Below are 21910 nucleotides of genomic sequence, written 5' to 3'. Positions count from 1 at the left end.
GTGAGGGGAGTGACAGGTATAGGCTTCCAGTTATGAAATGAATCAAGCATGGGGATGAAAGGTATAGCACATAAGGAATACAGTCTGTGATACTGTAATAGTGTTGTATACTTATGGATGATAGCTATACTTGTGAGCATAGCATAACACAGAGTTGTTGAATCATGATGCTGTACACCTGAAACTCATGTAACATTCAGTAACAACTGTACTTTAATAAACAAAATAAATACATAAGAAGAAAAATTTTGTAAAATGTGGATGTAGGCTCCTGTGAAGGGACTGTTGGTAGTAATATGGGCGTTAAATGCAACTCCAACAAGGTCTCAGGGAGAAAAGATAAGAGTTATAGTGAAAGCTTCTATCATCTTAGAGAATATATATATCATAAATAGAATGTTGGTAAAATATGAACATGAAGGACCATTCTGGTAAGGATTCAGACAGAAATAAGGAACAGATTGTTGGAAATTGGAGAAAGAGGCAATCCTTGTTATAAAATGGCAAAGAACTTGGCTAAATTGTTTTAGTGCTTTGTGAAAGATAGAACTTACGAAAAATGAAACAATATTTAGCTGAGGAGATTTCTAAGTAAAATGTTGGAAGGTGCAACCTGGGTCCTCTATAGTAAAATCCAAGAGGAGAGACATGAACTGAATTGTTAAGCAAAAACGAACCGAGACTTAAAAGATTTGGAAAATACTCAACTTGTCTATATTGCAAAAAATGAGAATGCATGTTCTAAAGAGAACACCAAAAGTGTGGCTGGACTATCACTCAATAAAGAGATGATGGGATTACACAAGCAAAAAAACTGCTAGTTTGAAATGAAAGAGACAAAATGAAGGAAGGCTGGTAGAATCAACTGCAAACATGCACTATTCTCCAAGAAAAGGACATGAAGGTAATTCAGAGATCATCAGGGCTGTCTTATTTCTTGTTTCAACAATCAGCCTGCATCCAGAAGCCTTAGGAGTGGGACCACCCTGCCGAGCTGTGGGGGTGGGACCACTGCTCTAGTGGATCCAGAAGGCAGGGCATCCAGCTAAAGAAGATTTTCTCGAGGTTTAAGATCAAAGAGAATTTGCCTTGCTAGGTTTTGGACTTCTTTGGGACCCATCATCCCTTTCTTCTTTGTGATTTCTCCCTTTTAAAATGAAAATGTCTATTCTATGCCTGTCCCACCACTGTATTTTAGAAACACATACTTGTCCGGTTTTACAGGTTCACAGATGAAGAGAAATTTTGCCTTAGGATGAATCATACCTTGAGTCTCACCCATATCTGATTTAAACGATATTGAGATAAGACTTTGGACTTTAGAGTTGATGTTGCAATGAGTTCAGATTTTGGGGGGCTGTTAAGATGGAATGAACATATTTTGCATATGAGAAGGACATGAATTTGGGGGGCCATTGGCAAAATGTTTGGACTGAATGCTTGTATCCCTCCAAATTCATATGCTGAGCCCCTTCACCCCCATTGTGGCTGTATCTGGAGATGGAATCTCTAGGAAGTAATTAAGGTTAAATGAGGTCATAAGGATGGGACTCTGATCTGATAAGCTTAATATCCTTAGAAGAGATACCAGAGAGCTCACTCACACACATGTGTATACACACTCACTAGCTCTCTCTCTCTCTCTCCATGTGCTCACACCAGGAAAAGGTTATGTGAGGATCCAGCAAGAAGGTAGCCATATACGATCCAGAAAGAGCTCTTGCCAGGAACTGAATTGGCTGGAACCTTAATCATAGACTTTTAGTCTCTAGAACTCTAAGAAAATAAATTTCTATTGTTTAAACCATCCAGTATATGGTATTTTGTTACAGGAGCCCGAACTAATATTTGAGCCACAGACTCAAGGGAAAAGGAATTTAACTGAGACCAATCTTAATATGTTAGTATTAGCAGACAAAAGTTTAAAGTAGCTATTATAACTACATTCAAGAACATAAAGAAGAGAAATAAAAAGTATGAAAAGGAAACAAGTGGAAATTCTAGAACTGAAAAAAATACAATATTCACAATAAAGTATTCACTAAATAGGCGTAACAGCAAACTGTAGAGGAAGAAATATCAGTGAACCTGAAGACAGTAATAGAGAAATTATACAATCCGAAGAGAAAAAAAGGATAAAAATGAACAAGCCTCAATGAGCTACAAAATTCTAATATGTGTATAGCTGGAATCCCAGAAGAGGAGAAAGAGAATGAGGCAGAAATATATTTGAAGAAAAAATGGCAAAGAGTTCCCAAATTTGGTGAGATTTATAAATTTACAGATTCAAGAAGCTCAGAAACCATAAACAGGATACACACAAGAAAACCACACCCAGGCATACCACAGTCAAAGCTAATAACCAAAGATAAAATCCTAAAGTCAGCATAAGAAAAATAATACATAATGTACAAAAGAAAACAATACAAATGACTGCTAATATCTCTCCAGAAAAAAGAGACCAAAACACAATGGAACATCTTCAAAGTGCTGAAACAAAAAATTGTCAATCCAAAATTCTATAACCAGCAAAAATATCCTCCAAGAATGAAGACAAAATATATTATTAAATAAACAAAAACTTACAGAATTTGTTACCAAAAGACCTATACTACAAGAAATGATAAAGAATGGGGCGCCTGGGTGGCTCAGTCATTAAGCATCTGTCTTCAGCTCAGGTCATGATCCCAGGATCCTGGGTTCAAGCCCTACATCGGGCTCCCTGCTCTGTGGGAAGCCTGCTTCTCCCTCTCCCACTTCCCCTGCGTGCGTTCCCTCTCTCACTGTGTCTCTCTCTGTCAAATAAATAAATAAAATCTTTAAAAAAAAAATGATAAAGAAAACTCTTCAGGTTTAAAAACAGTGATATGACATAGAAATTGAGAAATTCTTATCTTCACTAAGAAATGAAAAGCACCAGAAATGGCAAATATGTAGGTAAACATAAAAGACCAATTTTTTCCTTTTAATTTCTTTAAAATATGTGTCTGTTTAGAGCAAAAATTATTACACTGAATGTGGAGTATTAACAAATGTAGATATAATACATATGACAAGTAAAACATAAAAGATGAAGTGGTGATAAACAGACCTGTAGAGTTGCAAAATTCTTACATTTTACACAAAGTGGAATAATATTAACTCACACACTATCCTATTGTAGCCATTGCCTGCTTTCTACAGTGACATTGTATCTTAAATTCTGAGGCCCAAGGAAGACAGAGAAAAGAATAAAGCTTTCCTCCAAAGCCTTCCTTCCCTGGAAGCCCAACACCTTTCACCTGGGGCTCAGGTCTCTAAGAGCAAACTCTGGTCACAAAATGCAAAGTTTTAACAACTAAAATGGGTTCCATCTCTACTTCAGAAAAACAAGCAACGAATGCAGTCAGCTACATTAATTAGAAATACACTTATCTTCTTCCTCTGCAAAATGAGTTGGAATCTGTATTTACCTCAGGCTCCCAAGATATCAAGTCTAGGAACTAAATTTGACTTTTTATACAATTCAGTATTGCATCTAGAAAACTGACCTTGATTTCCTTTATTCCTTTCTTTGCTTTTAAGGTTTCTTCAGCAGACTTTGTTTTCTCATTCTTCTTTACTGCTTCACTTACAGGTTTCTTTCCACTTGGTATAACCCCAAAGAATTTCCGAATATCCTAAAAGCAAAAAAACGACATGCGTAAACAAACATTAACTGCACAAAATTTGAATTTCAACTACAAAAAGGGACAGCTCTGCACACACACTGGTTTATCTTCAATAATTTCTTCATAATCAGATAGTTCCACGTGTGCAACAGCATTCATTTCACATGCAAAAGTTAACTGATAAAATTACCTAAGTTAAAAATAATTTGCCTAGGGCGCCTGGGTGGCTCAGTTGGTTAAGCGACTGCCTTCAGCTCAGGTCATGATCCTGGAGTCCCTGGATCGAGTCCCACATCGGGCTCCCTGCTCGGCGGGGAGTCTGCTTCTCCCTCTGACCCTCCCCGCTCTCATGTGCTCTCTCTCTCATTCTCTCTCTCTCAAATAAATAAATAAAAAATCTTAAAAAAAAAAATAATAATTTGCCTAATGAAAAATAATATTAATTCTCAGAATTTGGCCAAAAACAGGACAGAAATAAGCAAGTGAAATTTTTCTTAACAACAGCACAATTACTAAAGAGGCAAGTAACAAGTATTTATTGTTCATACATGCATATGCGCATCCCACCACTCCAGGCAGAGTGAGGGAGAAGACAAATGTTGAAGAGTATAATCCTTGACCATGGGATTTATACTCTAATTTGAGAGAAAGATAACTCTCACAACCCTGATCATTTAAGACCTTAATAACTAAAAACCTTAGAAATTACTTTATATGATTTTTCCAAATTCTGAAAAAATATTTTGATGCTTATTACAATAATCTCTTTAATTGCTCTATCCCCTTGTTATGCTGAATTAAAATTTAATCATAATGAAACATTTACAACGTAATTTACAATTTAAATCACTCACTTTTATCTTTTGCATACATATTCTTCCCTACTTTTGATTTTAGCTTTAAAGAAAGCATGGTGTAGAGAATGGGAATAGACCTTAGAATCAGAAAGCCTCAGTCTGAATCTCTGCTGTAGTTATTTTTATGTGTGACCTTGGGCAGGTTACTTTAATCTGTTTTCCCATCAGTAAAGTGGAACTAATACGACCTTGCTTTATGAGAATTACTTAATTTTGGCTCAGTAAAAAGCTTCCCTTCCCCTCATTTATGAATTATTATCCCTTCATATCACTGACACATGTCTATTTTCAATTACCTCTGCTCCCAGGCAAGGATATAAGGAACACAGAATAATGAAACCTGAATAAGGATCTGAATTCCTAAGAATGGGGTTCAAGAGCCAGGTGTTCTGCTCTTCCTATCCTTAATGGTTATAATCTTGAGTTTTCAATCCTTTTTACCTGTTCCAACCTATCTCTTTATTATAGTGAGGAAAATGCCTGTTAAAAACACTTTGTGAAGTATAAGAAAGTTAACAATTATTTCCTAGATCCTGGCAGTAAAAGTCATACTCTTAAAATGTCAAAAATCCCAAATAAGCATGTTATCCACACGCATGCGGGCGCGCACGCACACACACACACACACAAATAGCTTTGTGTCTAAGCAAATAAACAAAGCAGATAAATGAGGTACACAGACACCTTGTTTTTTTTAAATAAGATTATAGACTTTCCTGGTTTTATGTTCTCTTTTGTAAATTTCTTAATATACAAAAGTCATAAACCCATCCTAATAAAATCTAAGTCTAAAAAAATACTGTTTACGAAACAGATACCTCGGCTATGAAACTAAGACATCTGTGTCAGGTGCTAAAGAAAGATGGGCAATAAAGTAAGCCACAGTCGTCCGTAGAATTTGCAAAAAATTGGGTTTGAGGTTTACAACCACTTACTTTATTGCTTCTGGAGGAAATGAAGGTTTCACATCGGAGTTTCACTTTTAAAATTACCAAATGATTCTTCATTCAAATAGTGATGGCTGTTTGCACATGCACACTGCACAGCATGGCATGGCACATGCACCATGGAAATACCAAAACTGAGTATTAATAATCAGGTTAAAGTCAGTGCTGGTTTTCAATCTGTATTAGGACAACAAATGCTTAAAACCACACAGAGAAAGAAAACAAAACATAATTCAGGAAATGGAATTGTTGGTTATATTGAGGCTCTCTGATTTTTGTCTGTTCCATACTGCCACTCCTCAGCATTGTTACCTTTCCTTCTCAAATAATCCCTTCTATTCAATCCCCTTTCTCTTCATTTTTTTTAAAGATTTATTTATTTGAGAGAGAGATTCAGAGGTGGGGGGTGGGGTGCAGACACCACGCTGAGCACAGAGCCCCATGTAGTGCTCAATCTCACAACCCTGAGATCACGACCTGAGCCAAACCAAGAGTCAGACGCTTAACCGCTTAACTGACTGCGCCACCCAGGCACCCCTCCTTCCCTTTATGTTACCCTACTCTCTCACTTCCCACACCCTTATACTCTGATGGCAGCAGAACAGTTAAAAGAAATTACAGCATGATCTAACTCAATATACACTGAAAATCGAAACCTTTGGAAAAGAACTTTCATCAGAATGAAAGCCAATCTATTCTAACTTTTTAGAATTATCTCTAATGTGAGCAGCCATCATGTATATAAATATCTGAAGGTCACTAATTTGGCCTCAATTTAGAGAGTGACTTCACCTTACTCCTTAACATTCCCTGTCTATTATTCCCAGTTTTCAAAGATTTAATGAAATGATGAACAGGCCTAGTGGCTAATCATACTCCCAAACAATGGATCTAAAAACCACTTTTCCCTGCACAGAAAAATTCTTGCTGAGTATACGAGTGGGAAAAGTAACAGATTTTTAAACTTACTTTTATAATCTTGGCAAAGGGAAAGCCTAAGCAGAGCATTAAGGCCTGAAACCATCCATAAAGAAAGATTTGACTACATAAAAATAAAAGATGCCATAAGCAAAAGTTAAAACACAAACAACTAACTTGAAAATATCTACAACATATGTTATATATAAAAGGGTTCCTACAAATCAATAAAGCTAAGTAGAAAAATGAAAAACTACTAAAGCAAATTATTTTTTTAAAAAGATTTTATTTATTTACTTGACAGAGAGAGACACAGCGAGAGAGGGAACACAAGCAGAGGGAGCGGGAGAGGGAGAAGCAGGCTTCCTGTGGAGCAGGGAGCCCGATGCGGGGCTCGATCCCAGGACCCCGGGATCACAACCTGAGCCGAAGGCAGACACTTAATGACTGAGCCACCCAGGAGCCCCAAATTATTTTATTTTTTAAAAGATTTTATTTATTTGAGAGAGAGAGCACACAAGCAGGGGTAGCGGCAGACAAAGAGGGAGAAGCAGGCACCCCGCTGATCAGGGAGCCCAATGCAGATGCAGAACTCGATCCCAGGACCCCAAGATCATGATCTGAGCCAAAGACAGACACTTAACCAACTGAGCCACCTAGGCGCCCAAGCAAATTATTTTAAAAACGCAAATAACCAACAAACAATAAGAGATGTTCAACTTCACAAATAATAAACAGATAAACTGGGCGCCTGGGTGGCTCAGTCGGTTAAGTGGCTGCTTTCGGCTCAGATCATGATCCCGGGGTCCTGGGATCGAGCCCCACATCAGGCTCTCTACTCGGCGGCAAGTCTGCTTCTCCCTCTGTGATCTCTCTCGCTTTTGCTCTCTTTCAAATAAATAAATAAATAAAATCTTTAAAAATAAACAGATAAGCTGAAACTGGATTATTTTTCTCCAAATGTTAAAAGACTGATAATGCCCAGATTTGTCAAAGATATGGGGAAATAGATGCTCACACACTACACTGCCATAAAAGCAAAAACTGCGTACTGGAAGACAAAAACTGTTCTGAAGGACAATCAGCAATACTTATCAAAATTTTAAATGTGCATACCCATTGTCCAGGCATTCCATCTCTAAAAGAAATGATAAAAGAAAATAACATTATTTCTATTTGGGGAAACCAAAAAAAAGTAGTAATTAATTCTTCTTATTTTCTTCTTCCAACAGTCATTAGTTGAACAAAAAGATAAGTTCAAATAAGGCAAAAATTTAGGCAAAAATCACAAAGTTAAAACAAATTTCAGCACATAGCTAATAAGAACAACAAGTTTTTCATGCTTTTACTTACAGCTACTGGACACAGATTTATCTCTTTTGATGACTCTATGAGGTATGCAAGGCAAATAGAGTATCTCCATTTTACAGATGAGTAAGTAGAAGTAAGTCAAACAGGCTTTTCGTCAGTTTTGCCATTTACTACTGGTCACTTTGGATGAAGTACTTCTCTGCCCCTCAGATTCCTCATGATATCCCTTGCCTCATAAAATTCCTGTGAGGATTAAGATGGTACACCAAAAACCTCCACAATGGAACCTGGTCCTCTGACTCCAAAACTCTTTCACAGTTTTCCACTTGACCATGACTGTCCCTTCATAGTTTCCCCATAACTGTAAGATCTGTGCAATAGTAGCCCTACCCCACAATTAGCAGTATGGCCTTTCCCTTCTCATTCCTGATACATTTGTATGCTTACAGGCAGGCACTGTGCCAGGGACTTAGAACACAAACAGGAAAATACCCTCACGAAGCTACCTGAGAGACAAATTAGTATATAAAGAATTCGATACAAAACAGTGCTAAAAAGCTGATCACTAAACTAAAAGAGCACCAGGAGCACCTAACACAGAGAGCCCTCCGGGGCAGCTGCCTAAAAGAAGCAACACCTGAACTGAGTCCTAAAATGATTAGTAAGAGTATTTTTTTTTTTTAAGTAACCTCTACCTCCAACACGGGGCTCCAGCTCGTGACCCCAAGACCGAGTTGCAATGCAAGTTCCACCAGTATGAGATACTTTGAAAATAAATCTGAGCTTGAAGGCACTTCTGATAAGTTCCATATAGCAGGCTTATTTATCTCACCACTCTATGTCAAGTACAGGGCCAACACCAGAGATAAGTAGATGCTTAATTAATATTGGTTGAAGGCATGGGGCGCCTGGCTGGTTCAGTCAGTGAAGCATGCAGCTCGCTCTTGGGGTTGTAAGTTTGAGCCCCATGTTGCGTGTGGAGATTACTTAAAAATAAAATCTTAAAAAAAAAAATCAGTTGAACACATAAATAGTTATTTCTAAGGTCACTGATACTCACACCTGGGCTCCAAAAAAGAGGTTCTTGATTATATAAAATGAAACTCATGGTAGATTTATTTTTAAAGATTGAGTATTAAAATAATCTTTAATTGAAATTAATTTGTTGCTATGACTTTACACTTTACCTACTGCTTTTGGCTTTAAGAAATTTTAAGTGGAGGGGCGCCTGGGTGGCTCAGTTAGTTGGGCCTCTGCCTTCAGCTCAGCTCATGATCCCAGCATCCTGGGATCGAGTCCTGCATCGGGCTCCCTGCTCAGCCAGGAGTCTGCTTCTCCCTCTGCCTCTGCAGTTGCCCCCTGCTCATGCACACACACTCTCTCTCTCTCAAAAAATAAATAAATAAAATCTTCAAAAAAAAAAAGAAATTTTAAGTGGATATTAAAGTAACACTTATTGTATATTATTTCTGAAGTAAATTATTAAAGTTGACCTTCCAGGGGCACCTGGCTGGCTCAGTCGGTGAAGCATGGGACTCTTGATCTCGGTGTTGCGAGTGCAAGCCCCACACTGGGTGTAGAGATTCTTAAAAAATAAAATCTTGGGCGCCTGGGTGGCTCAGTCATTAAGCGTCTGCCTTCGGCTCAGGTCATGATCCCAGGGTCCCGGGATCGAGTCCCACATCGGGCTCCCTGCTCGGCGGGAAGCCTGCTTCTCCCTCTCCCACTCCCCCTGCTTGTGTTCCTGCTCTTGCTGTCTCTCTCTGTCAAATAAATAAAATCTTTAAAAAATATATATATATATTAAAAAATAAAATCTTTAGGGGCGCCTGGGTGGCTCAGTCGTTAAGCGTCTGCCTTCGGCTCAGGTCATGGTCCCAGGGTCCTGGGATCGAGCCCTACATCGGGCTCCCTGCTCCGCGGAAGCCTGCTTCTCCCTCTCCCATTCCCCCTGCTGTGTTCCTTCTCTCACTGTGTCTCTCTCTGTCAAATAAATAAAATCTTTAATAAAAAAATAAAATCTTTAAAAAAAAATAAAATAAAGCTGACTTCTATAATTGACCCTTATAATATGGTACTCTCTTGTCATATAACACTGTGGTACTAAAAAAAAAAGTGCTTTCACTTTTGGTGCAATATTTTCTCTTCTTCCAATTTGCTTTTAGCCAAACAAGTTACCTTTCAGAAATCACATATATCTCTATATATAATTGATGTTAATGATACAGCCAAGTCTAGCACAGGACTCAAGAAATTTTCTGAGTAAGATACCAGTGAGTGAAAGTGTGGTCTGAAAAAGTTTTAAATAATAGCGTTCTAATCAGGAAGAATTTTAAGAACCTGCATCAACTTCCTTTCTTCTTTTCTTCATTCATTCATTCATTCATTTTTTCAACAAATATTGATTGAGAGCCTTCTATGAGCCAAGAACTACTCTTGGTGCTTGGAATAAATGAAACAGACAAAAGTGTCTGTTCTTGTGGAACTTTCATTCTACCTTCTGCTCTGGGTCTTTCTGTCTTTAGGGAAAAAGAAGTGTAACACAGGACACAGCAGACAAAATAAAGTACGGCAAGGGAATAGAAATGGAGAATATATGATTAGGGGAAATATCTGCCTCTCCCACTTGCTCTGGAATCAATTCAGTCTACCTGAGAAATTGCTCCCAAGACAGTAAAAAAACCCATTTCCATTCTTAGTTGTGTTGAGGAAGATGTGTAAAATTCTGAAGCCATAGTATGTGTATCACATGAGCCTTAGACTACTCTTTCAATAAAATACTGTATCACAAAACATTTTCAAATATACCTGATCCAAAAATACTAACACTGGCAAAATTAAACAGAAAATGGAATTTAATAATTTAGGTTTTTAAAATAAATAAGTTCTCGGGGCGCCTGGGTGGCTCAGTTGGTTAAACAACTGCCTTCGGCTCAGGTCATGATCCTGGAGTCCCGGGATCGAGTCCCGCATCGGGCTCCCTGCTCAGCGAGGAGCCTGCTTCTCCCTCTGACCCTCCCCCCTCTCATGTACTCTCTCTCATTCTCGCTCTCTCAAATAAATAAATAAATCTTTAAAAAATAATAATAAATAAAATAAAATAAATAAGTTCTCCTCCAAACCTGCATAACTGAGATAACTGAAACATTTAAAACTCTTTATGCCTGATCTAATTGTCTGTTTCAACATTTTGACATTTTCTCCATAAAGTAGTCTGATTATGGTTTTTATTCATCCAGAAGTTAACTTCTGACAACTGACTTCTAATCTAAAAAATCAAGTTTAGGGGCGCCTAGGTGGCTCACTCATTAAGCATCTGCCTTCGGCTCAGGTCATGATCCCAGGGTCCTGGGATCAAGCCCCGCATCGGGCTCCCTGCTTGTGGGAAGCCTGCTTCTCCCTCTCCCACTCCCCCTGCTTGTGTTCCCTCTCTCGCTGTGTCTCTCTCTGTCAAATAAATAAAAACTTAAAAAAAAATAAAATAAAAAGTAAAGTTTAACCCACTTGAATGAACACTGAAATTAAGTTCAAATCAAAAATAGAACTACCAACCTAAATGTCCACTGACAGATGAATACACAAGGATGTGGTGTGTGTACACGTGTACACACACACACACACACACACAGGAATATTACTCAGCCATGAAAAAGAATGAGAGCTTGCCATTTGTGACAACATGGATGGACCTAGAGAGTATTATGCTAAGTGAAATAAGTCAGGCAGAAAGACAAATACCATAATTTCACTTATATGTGGAATATAAAAAACAAACAAAAAGCATAAAAAGACCATAAATACAGAGACTTGGTTGTTGCCAGAAGGGAAGGGGTTTGGGGGATGGGTGAAGGAAAGTGGGAGATACAGGCTTCCAGTTATGGAATGAATAAGTCACAGGGATGAAAGGTACAGCATAGAGAATATAGTCAATGGTATTGTAATAGTGTTTTATGGTGACAAACAATGGCTACCACACTTGTAAGCACAGCATAAAGTACAGTTGTCAATTCACTATGTTGTACACCTGAAACAAATGTAACACTGTGTGTCAACTATACTTTAATTTTAAAAATAATTTTTTTTAAAAAAGGAAATAGACATATCACATAATAAATGCTGTATTTCTCTAGGCTATATTATTCATTGCCATTAAATGTTCAATAGATTAGATATAAAGTAAAAAGGACTAGAGAAGATGTTTCTGTACCAGTAAATTTTATTCTAGTTGACTTCTCTTTTATTGGAAATACAAAGTTTATTTGTACTTCTTCACTCACCAAATACTTATTGAAAATGTACCATGTGCAAGGCACTATAGAGCAGTTCTCTATCCTTGTGGCCCCAATCCTTGCTGAATTTATATGCTAGTATAAGAAGTTGTCAATAACATGCTGACTATCTATCAATATCCAAAACGTGTGCCAAGGAAACATTAAACATACCAGGTTTTTTTTAATGCTTTTGTGCATCTGACAAAAGCTATAAATATTTTCCACAGATATATGCAAAAACACACTATAATACAAAAATATATAAGGTCTTTATATTCCTGGCACAGAGATCCTAAAACCCTTGGAATTTCCTAAGTGACAGGAGTGTCCTGTTAATTACAATCAGCCCCTTGGATCACATCTAAGTTTATGCTAATGAGGCAACTCAGGATGGGGACTGGTCACTAGAAAGGCCAAGGATGGGAACTCTCCACCCCATCCCTAGGTCTACAAGGAGAAGAGGAAGGTTGAAGATCGGGTTATAAAAACTCATGAACAAGCAAGGTTTGATGTTTGAAGTGCTTCTGGGCTGGTGAACATATCAAGTTGCTGGGAGGGTGGTGTACCCAAAGATGTAACGGAAGCTCTGTGTCATCCAACCTCCCATATCTTGCCCTATGGATCTTTTCCATCCATTTGGCTGTTCCTGAATTGTGTTGTTATGATAAACTGGTAAATATTAAGTAAAGTGTTTTCACAAGTTCTGTGAGCCATCCTAGCAAATGATCAAACCCAAGGAGCAGGTCTTGAATAGCCAATTTAGAGCCAGTCAATCAGAAGTATAGGTGGCCCATGACTTGCACTTGGCTTCTGAAGTGGAAGCAGTCAATGGGACTGAGCCCCTTAACTTGCGCAGTCTGCACTAACTCTGAATAGTGTCAGAATTGAATTGAACTGTAGAATACCCAGTTGGTGTCAACAGAACTAGAGAACTGATTGTTGTCAGAAAACACCCCACACAAATACACACAAAACTTTGCATGTAACCTAAAATGCAGGGTTGGGGCACCTGGGTGGCTTAGTCAGTTGAGTGGCCGACTCTTGATTTTGGCTGACTATTGATTTTAGCTCACGTCATGATCTCAGGATCCTGGGATCAAGCCCTGCATCGGGCTTTGCACTCAGCAGGGAGTCTGCTTCAGGATTCTCTCTCTCCCTCTGCCCCTCCGCCTGCTTGCTCACTCAATCACTCTCTGTCTCAATAAATAAATAAATCTTTTTTTTTTAAATGCAGGATTTTCACTTGAAACCTATTAATGGTTCCCCACAAACCCAAAATTAAAAACCTGATTCACATATACTGTGCAAGCTAACTCACATCCATCTTAACCTCAGTATCACCTATATACACACTGATACCTTCTCAGTCTTGTGTCTCCACTCCTCCTCTAAGCTCCATATCCACATAGCCAACGGTCTACCAGATACATCTCTGTCCAAATGCCCCAAAGATGCCTCCAATTCATAAAGTCCAAAACTAAGCTCATACTCCTCAGGGACTTGTTTTTCTCCTTTTATTCCTCACCTTAATGCATAGCACCACCATTTGCCCAAAACAGAAAAAGGGACACTGTTTCTCCTCCTCAATCTGACTCTCCACCTATTTATCCCACCTAACCTATCTCCCAAATACTGCCGTCCCCTTCCCTCTATTTCTATTGCCAATGCCCAGATTCAGGGCTTCATTTATTCACTTCTTTAATAAAACCTTAAATACGACTTGCTCTGTGCCAGGCAATAATTTAAGCACTTTAAAAGTATCACCTCATTTAATCCCCATAACAACCCTATGAAGTTTTTTAACTTCAATTCACAGATGAAAAAATTGAGAATGCCAACAAGATGTTCTCTAGTAAAAGTTTTGAAATTTAAGATGCTCTTAAATGAAGCAAAAAAAGACTTCTTGCATTTTCTACTTAAGGCGTAACTAACAATTCTACAACTCTATTAGAGAAAAGCATCACCTAGAAGGCAGCCCAAATGCTATTTTAATATACATAAGTCAAGACAAAGTATCAAACTTTGCCAAGTACTCAAAAAAAAAAGAAAAAAAAACACAAAAAACAAACCACATGCATTTTTAGAGTCCTTTACCTGTACCAAGAAGTTTCCAACTTGGTTGGTTATAAATCTATTAGTAAAGTTAGAGATGGAAAAAAATTTTTTTTGGCAATAAACACTCCTAAACCCACAGAGAAGTAAGCTTTCATAATGACCTTTAGCTTTAAAAGGTCAAAGTACAAAAGCTGCTATATATTTACTTTGAAGTATAACCAAAAACCTCTAATTACTTATTTCCACTGCTGATGAGCTCAACCAACAAACAAGTTATATTTGTCCATCAAAAATGCAAAAAGAAAGCAAATTATGTCACTCTATTCACTTTTCTTTGGAGGGTACAGGATTTTACGCAAAATAAGTACTGCAGTGCTCTGTAGCTGCCAAAATATTATATCTTGACTTTACTTCTCTACTCTGAAAGTAACAAATACAAATATTTGATTAATATTTTTCAACCCCCCGTCAAATCCACAAGCAGAAACTGATTATCATCACCAAATGCACAAAATCTGTCCAAATGTAAGAATCTTTTATCCTGAAAAACACTAAAATACAAAATTACGTATCTGACTAATATACACAATGATTTAACTGGTAGCAGCACAGCAGAAACAAATTATGAAATAAAGTATTTAAAACTACAATAAGGCCTTACACTTTGAAAGCAAAGTTAGTTGTTGGGATCCTTTCCCCTGAGATCAGGAAAAAGACACAACCACTCCCATCACTTCTATTCAACCCTATGGAGGTTCTAGCAAAAGCATTTAGGCAAAAAAATGAGATAAAACGCACCTAGATTGGACAGGATGAAGCAAAACTATCTCAATTTACAGACAAAATGATCTTATATAGAAGAAATCCTAAGGAATCCACTAAAAAACTATCAGAACTACTAAATGAGTTCAGCAAGGTTGCAGGATACAAGATCAATATACAAAAGTCAACTGTATTTCCTCACTCTTGAAATGAACAATCCAAAACTGAAATTAAGAAAATTATTTCATTTACAGTATCAAAAAGAAAAAAATACTTAGAAATAAACTTAATAAAAAGTGTAAAACCCGTACTGTGAAAACTATAAACATTGTTTAAAAGAAATTGAAGACCTAAACAAATGGAAAGATAGCCCATGTTCATGGATCAGAAGACCTTCTATTGTTAAGATGGCAATACTTTCCAAAATGATCTACAGATTCAACATGATCACTATCAAAATCCCAGCTCGCTTCTTGGCCGATTCTAAAATTCATGTGGAAATTCAAGGGTCCCAGAATACAAAACAATCTTGAAAAATAACAAAGCTGAATGACTAATACTTCCTGATTTCAAAACTTACCACAAACGCTGGGGGGGGGGGAGGACACCTTACCACAAAACTATAGTAATAAAGACAATGTGTTACTGGCATTAAGATATATAGGGGAAATAGAACAGAGAATCAAAAAAAAAAAAAAACCCACACACTTACAGTCAATTGATTTTTGACAAGAGAAACAAGATAATATAATGGGAAAAAACCAGTCTACAAATGGTGCAGGAACAACAGAATATCCACATGCAAAAGAATAAACTTGAACCCCTACTTCACACCCTATACAAAAATTAACTCAAAATGTTTCAAAGTTAAATGTAAGAGGTAAAAAACTCTTAGACAGGCGTAAGTCTTCATGATCTTGGATTAGGCAATGGTTTCTTAGATATAACACCAAAAGCTCTGAGGAAGTGATGACTGAAGCTTGAATGATAAGAAAAAGGTAGATATGCAAGGAAGGATCTGAACAAGGAGAGAAAACAGCAAGAACAAAAGCTGGGACAGAACCAGCATAATATACTCAAAAGATAGAAAGATAAGAGAGGTAGGTAGGGGCCTTAGAGGACAACTACTAGTATATATATGGCAAAAGCTACATTTTAATAGGGTGACAGCACTACTCCAGGGGGAGCATTCACATAGTAAACTATAATATGAAAGGGTATCATCCCTAGAATGGGCCATGAAGCAGCTCAGATGTATTTAGGCTTGACAGCTCTTCAAACAGGGCTATCCTCTAGGTCTCATGTGTGTTTAATTCAGCCTTATGCATATTTTCAATAAATTATACCAGCCAATGAATTATATATGCTGACTTCTTTAAAATGGCAGCTCAGGTTTGTTTGTTGTTTTTTTTTTTTTTAAAGATTTTATTTATTTGACAGAGAGAGACACAGCGAGAGAGGGAACACAAGCAGGGGGAGTGAGAGAGGGAGAAGCAGGTTCCCCGCCGAGCAGGGAGCCCGATGTGGGGCTCTATCCCAGGATCCCGGGATCCTGACCTGAGCCGAAGACAGACACTTAACGACTGAGCCACCCAGGCGCCCCGGCAGCTCAGGTTTTATTCACATTTTGAGCAGGGATGCCTGGGTGGCTCAGTCAGTTAAGCATCTGCCTTTGGCTCAGGTCATGATCCCAGGGTCCTGGGATCGAGCCCCACATCGGGCTCCCTGCTCATCCGGGAGCCTGCTTCTCCCACTGCCTGCCGCTCTTCCGCTTGTGCTCTCTCTCTCTGACAAATAAATAAATAAAATCTTATAAATAAATAAATAAATTCTCATAGCAATCCAAACTGTTTACATGGCTTCTTTTTTAATCTTTTTATTTTTAATTTTGTTTCAATTCCTTTAATAGACATTATGCTCACATGGTTCAAAATTCAAGAGTAAAAAGTCTCCCGCCCATCCTGCCTCTCCAAACTTATTTCCTGTCTTTGGAGGCAACAAATGTTATCAGTTAGTTCCTTTTGTATCCTTCCAGACTTCAAGCAAATAGTATATATTCTTTTCGCTCTTTCTCTACATAAAGTGAAACACACTTTACATACTGTTCCAAACTTTTGTTTTTCACTGAATTATCTTGACGTTTGCTTTATAACAAGGTATAAAGTTTTCTCTTTTTTAATACCTGCAGAGTATTCCATTTTGTGGATACAGTATTTTATTCCTTTATTAAGAACTTCAATTAGAAAATATTTGAGAGGGGTGCCTGGGCAGCTCAATCGTTAAGCATCTGCCTTCGGCTCAGGTCATGATCCCAGGATCCTGGGATTGAGCCCCGCATCAGGAAGCCTGCTTCTTCCTCTCCCACTCCCCCTGCTTGTGTTCCCTCTCTCGCTGTGTCTCTCTCTGTCAAATAAATAAATAAAATCTTTAAAAAAAGAAAATATTTGAGAAAAAATGTAGCTCCCAAGGCAAAAGTTGTTAACATCTACGGAAGGGCTTCAGAAGATATGCAAATCCTCTTAAATGCTGGGGATATGCCCATTTCTGTGGGCAGAAAATTTGTATACCACTTACCACATTATCAAAGATAACTGACCCGAAGAACTACTATACTACAATATAACTTGTGCACAGATGTTCAATAAACCTATGCTGAACAGGGAGGCCTGGGTGACTCAGTCGGTTAAGCGTCTACCTTCAGCTCAGGTCATGATCCTGGGGTCCTGGGATCGAGTCCCACATCAGGCTCCCTGCTCAGCAGTGAGCCTGCTTCTCCCTCTGCCTCTGCTGCTCCCCCTGCTTGTGCTCTCTCTCTCCCTCTCTCTCTCTGTCAAATAAATAAATAAAGTCTTTAAAAAAAAAACACCTATGCTGAACAGAATTTTAGTCTGGGGTTTTGCTAAATTTTGTATTAGAGACAGAAGGACCAAATAAATACCAATATAATCAAAAATTCTTATCTATGTTATAGAACCTTTTCCCTTTAACAAACAGCAAAATTGACCCATCTGACTCCTACTTCTTTTCCAAGAAGGGCTTTATTTTTCATCTGCATTGTAAACAAGAGTACTAAAATAGAAAAGAACCACAATTTAAAGTCTCTGATCAAAAGCTGACTATACAAGACATTTTTCACAACTGACATCAGAGGCATCTCTGATGCCCCTTAAACTATCTAACATTCCACAGAGTCCTTCCTAAGAAAATTAGATCACTGGCAGTCACATAGTAGTATAATACCTCCACATGCCAGGTTCCACAATAGAAGCTTTACCTATATTATCCCGTTTAATCCTCAAGACAATCACTTAAGGCAGCTATATTTCGCCCCTTTTAACAGTTAAGAAAAACACAGGCTTAAAAAAGTTAAAGTTAAGCTATTTACTTAAACCAAATAAAACCCACCACCACATAACTACTAAATGTCAGAGCAAGACTAAATCATCACCTCACTCTTACCTTCAATACTCCAAACCTCATCAACTTTCCACAATACCATAGTGTCTTAAGTCCAAAATGTAATTATCATTTTAGGGCAGTATAAGGTAGTGGTCAGAATTCTAGTTCAACCATTCATTAGTTGTATGACAAACTGTTTAAACTCTAAAAGCCTCCTTTACCATCTGTAAAACTAGACTGCTGTGAGGTTTAAATGAGAAAAGGTGTATAAAACCAACAGCTCACATATTGGTATTTGGTACAAGGTGGCTATTATTTTATCCTTCTTTGAGAAGAAACACAAAGGGCTGCAAGGTTTCCCAATTTGGCATAAAAATTTCACCTGCAGAATGCTGGCATTGTGACAGATAAGCTAAAAAAAAAATAGCTAAAAAAATTGTGTCTGATTATGAAGCAGATTCTGGCTTAATGGAACATCATAAATTGTCCTTTAAATAAATATTTCAAACACATACCTGTATCTATTGCCACACAAGCATGAAGGTCTGTTTTGATGGCTGCATAATCACTTCACTCTCAATTTACATGCTTTATGCAGAATCATACAGAGGTGGTTTTTTTTTAAAGATTATTAACATCAGGTGATAAGCGATGACAGCTGTCAAATATATTACATCTGTTTTTACCTCCTGTGTTTTTTTTTTCCTGGTAAACCCTGTTATCCCTTTAACTTCTATGAACTTTAAACAAAATAAAGCATCCTCCCTATACCCTCGGTCCCAAAACGGTTATGTGATGAGCTTTTCATGGCGCTATTAATGACGAAAGTTGAAGGCCTAAGACAACTTACTCGTAAGAAAGGAAAGTTTGATACATTTTTCTCCGCCTTGAACCAAAGCTTGAAATCAATGCTTTAGGACGCAAACAGAGGTTTGGGGCAACGCCAAACAGGAAAACAACTTTATCTCTAAGCCCCCAAATCACCTTCTTTACTCCCTTCCTTCCTCCCTTCCCCCAGAGCGAAAAAAAGTGAAACTGCGGCGCAGCACCAAAAGCCCTGCGCGCAGCCTGCCGCGGAGAGCTGAAACCCCGTGGTCCAAGGAAACCCGTGCGGCCAGTGCCCGATTTGTGGCCCCTTCTGTGCCTTCGCTCCCCTTCGGAGCCCCGCACCGCCATCCTCCCCCACCCTCCATACCAAAAGTGCCCGGTCCACACCCAGGCTGCAAACTCTCCCAAGCCCCCGAGCCGCACAGTCTCCCCCAGGGGCTCACCATCGCAGCCCACGGACTAAGGCGCGGGCGGGCAGGCCTGTCGGCTGGGGAATCCGTTACCGGGACTCGGGATCCATTCGCGCCAACAACTTCTCCCGCGAAGTGGAAGGAGGTGGGAGCCGCGGCGCCCGGTGATGACGTCAGAAGGCGCGCAGCTTCACTTCGGCCCGGGCCGGAGGCGGGAGGTGCGACGTCGGCCCAGGTGACGCCCCGCAGGCCCTCGGGCCGCTGCCATCGCGAGGAGCCACGGGAGCGTGGCCCGCGCGCACGTTTGCGCCCTGGGCTTTTGGTGGGGGCGCTCAAGTGGAGGTTCCGAGGTTAATCTCCCGAGGCGGGCAAACCAGGTTCCTCGCGGTAACACGCGTGGAGGGGCGCATTGCCCTGCACTAGCTTTCACGTGTTCTGACCACCACCCGCGGGGGAAATACACATTCCAGATGTAGGTTTCACATCTTACATTTATCTTTTTTTCGCATATTACATTTAAATATCTATTGTTTAACAAGAGTTTCACCAAAGAGCAGTTACCCTGTTTTGTTTTGGTTTTTAATGTTTGACCCGCCGAATTGGATTTTTTGCCTCCTAAGTGAAGACCCAGAGTTTGAAAACCAGGCTACTAAAGGACAATTTTATGTTGTATAATTCCAGAGCAGAAAAGATTCTGGTAAAATTATCTAGTCATCAACACCCACTCTATTTTATAAGTGAAAAATACAAGGCCCAAACAAGCTGAGGGGTCCAGGCTAGGAATCTAGGCCTCTAAATTCCCCAACCTGCACTAAGTTCCTCAGAGCCGTGGTGTGTGTGAAGCCAAGTCATAAACAAGGTGTATCACTAGAGAAAAACAATGACCCCAGTAGATAAGCTACTGAATTGTGGAATAGAATGCAACATTTGCATACAACTTTAAGAGAAAACATGAGACCCCAAGGAGTTTAGTGGGGAGAGCAGTATCTCCAGCTTTGGTCCTAGACTTTCAGAAGCTTACCCACCCACCGTCCCCTTTTTAGGTTCTGCATTTTATCACACCAATATCTCTACAATGAAAAAGAGCAAAGCCTTCTGGAATACAACAAAGGCAAAGCATGGAGAGCTTGTATTTATTAAATGCCCAATGTAATATGTGCCAGGCATGCAGATATGGACTATCCTAGTTCAGCTCATCTAATGCCCATAGTGACACTGGCTACTATTATTATCCCTAATTTACAAAGGAATAAACTATTATTCACGAACAGGGCCTCATTGCATTGGACCTCCTGCAACCAGTATGGTAGGGTTCCCAGCTCCACCACATGCTAATTGAGTGACCATGGGCAAGTTACTAAGCCTCAGTTTCCTCATCGTTAAAATAAGGATAATAGTAGTACTTCATAGGGTTGTTATAGAACGTTATTCCTGGCACATAAGATAATAATTTAGGTCCACTATTATTATTATTATTCAAGGCTGGGTATTATCAAGGGAGATAGTTCTAAAAATGAACTTATGCACTCCATATTTTCACTTAGGGAAATACTTGATAGGGGTGGAGGGGAGTCATTAAAACCTTTGAAAAATCAATAAAAACTATGAACCTACTCTCCAGAATAATGTACACAGCAGACACATCACATAAATTTTTGCTTATAATCTCAGTGGATCTAAACCAATTTACAACATTCATGGTGTTGTAAATAAGTAAATAAGATGTATATTCAAAGTTCTCCATATCTTTTATATTATGTTACTTTTAACTTCTGTATTTTTCTTTTAGCGTTTGGAGTGTTCCTTGAATTTAGGTGAGACTTAAGTAGAAGCCTGTAACTTCCAGAAAGACACTGAACTGAATTTGTTGGACTGTTTTCTTGAGGAACATTTACTTGGAAATATTCTATCTCAGAAATGTATCAGATTAAAAATGGCTGCGTATGCTTTGATACTCCTCCCCTCATCTGAGCTAGCCTGTGTCTGATTTGACAGTTCCAGACATAAACTTTAAACGGACTGGTAACTCCTAGCTTGCTCTATTGGACCCCTGAGGTGCCATGTAAAGCAAGAGAAGGGGCTAGCTGAACCCAGGCTTACAGTCATCTCCACCAGATACCAGGCTTGTCAGTGAAGCCATCTTGAACCCACCATACCAGCTGCTGGCGAAATTCTACTAGTCTACTCAATGACCCCAGTCAACACTTTAGCACAGAAAAATCACCTAGTCAAGGCCTGCCTAAATTCTCTGACAGTAGTGTGAGCATAATAAAATGATTGTTCTTTTAAGGTAGTAAGTTTTGGGGTAGTTTGTTGTGAAGTGATAAATAACCAGAACAGAACCCAGAGTGTAAAGAACCCAGAGTGTAACCAAAAATAAGCATGAACAGAATAGTCATGCTTATTTTCTCCATTGTGGTGGTTTTTACTGATGCATCATTCAACAAATATTTATTGACATTTACTGTGTGTCAGCACTTTTTTATGTGCTTGCTGGGAACC

At 38.8% G+C, this 21910-nt stretch overlaps 1 protein-coding gene across 5 annotated transcripts in view; it reads right to left on the bottom strand.

Annotated features, from left to right (window-relative positions):
• The window catches only part of RFC1 (replication factor C subunit 1), an 87829-nt gene extending 68085 nt beyond the window's left edge, over positions 1-19744 (bottom strand). The window contains exons 1-4 of one of the 5 annotated variants that reach the window (XM_081812445.1): positions 19442-19589; positions 18686-18828; positions 5443-5545; positions 3531-3659 (exon numbers count right to left, since the gene is read on the bottom strand). In XM_081812445.1, coding sequence (XP_081668571.1) covers positions 3531-3659; positions 5443-5514 — 201 coding nt within the window. In that variant the 5' untranslated portion in view covers positions 5515-5545; positions 18686-18828; positions 19442-19589. Of the gene's footprint in view, positions 1-3530; positions 3660-5442; positions 5546-7488; positions 7511-18685; positions 18829-19441 lie in introns of all 5 variants that reach the window. The other 4 variants (XM_081812442.1, XM_081812443.1, XM_031027013.2 and 1 more) reach the window with 4 other exon arrangements.
• Between the last annotated feature and the right edge of the window lie 2166 nt (positions 19745-21910).

This window comes from Leptonychotes weddellii, chromosome 2 (genome assembly GCF_054177405.1).
Source record: "Leptonychotes weddellii isolate Sample4059 chromosome 2, ASM5417740v2, whole genome shotgun sequence".
NCBI lineage: Eukaryota > Metazoa > Chordata > Mammalia > Carnivora > Phocidae > Leptonychotes > Leptonychotes weddellii.
The sequence above is the reverse complement of the archived record's forward strand: the minus strand, read 5'-3'. Positions and strand labels throughout refer to the sequence as shown.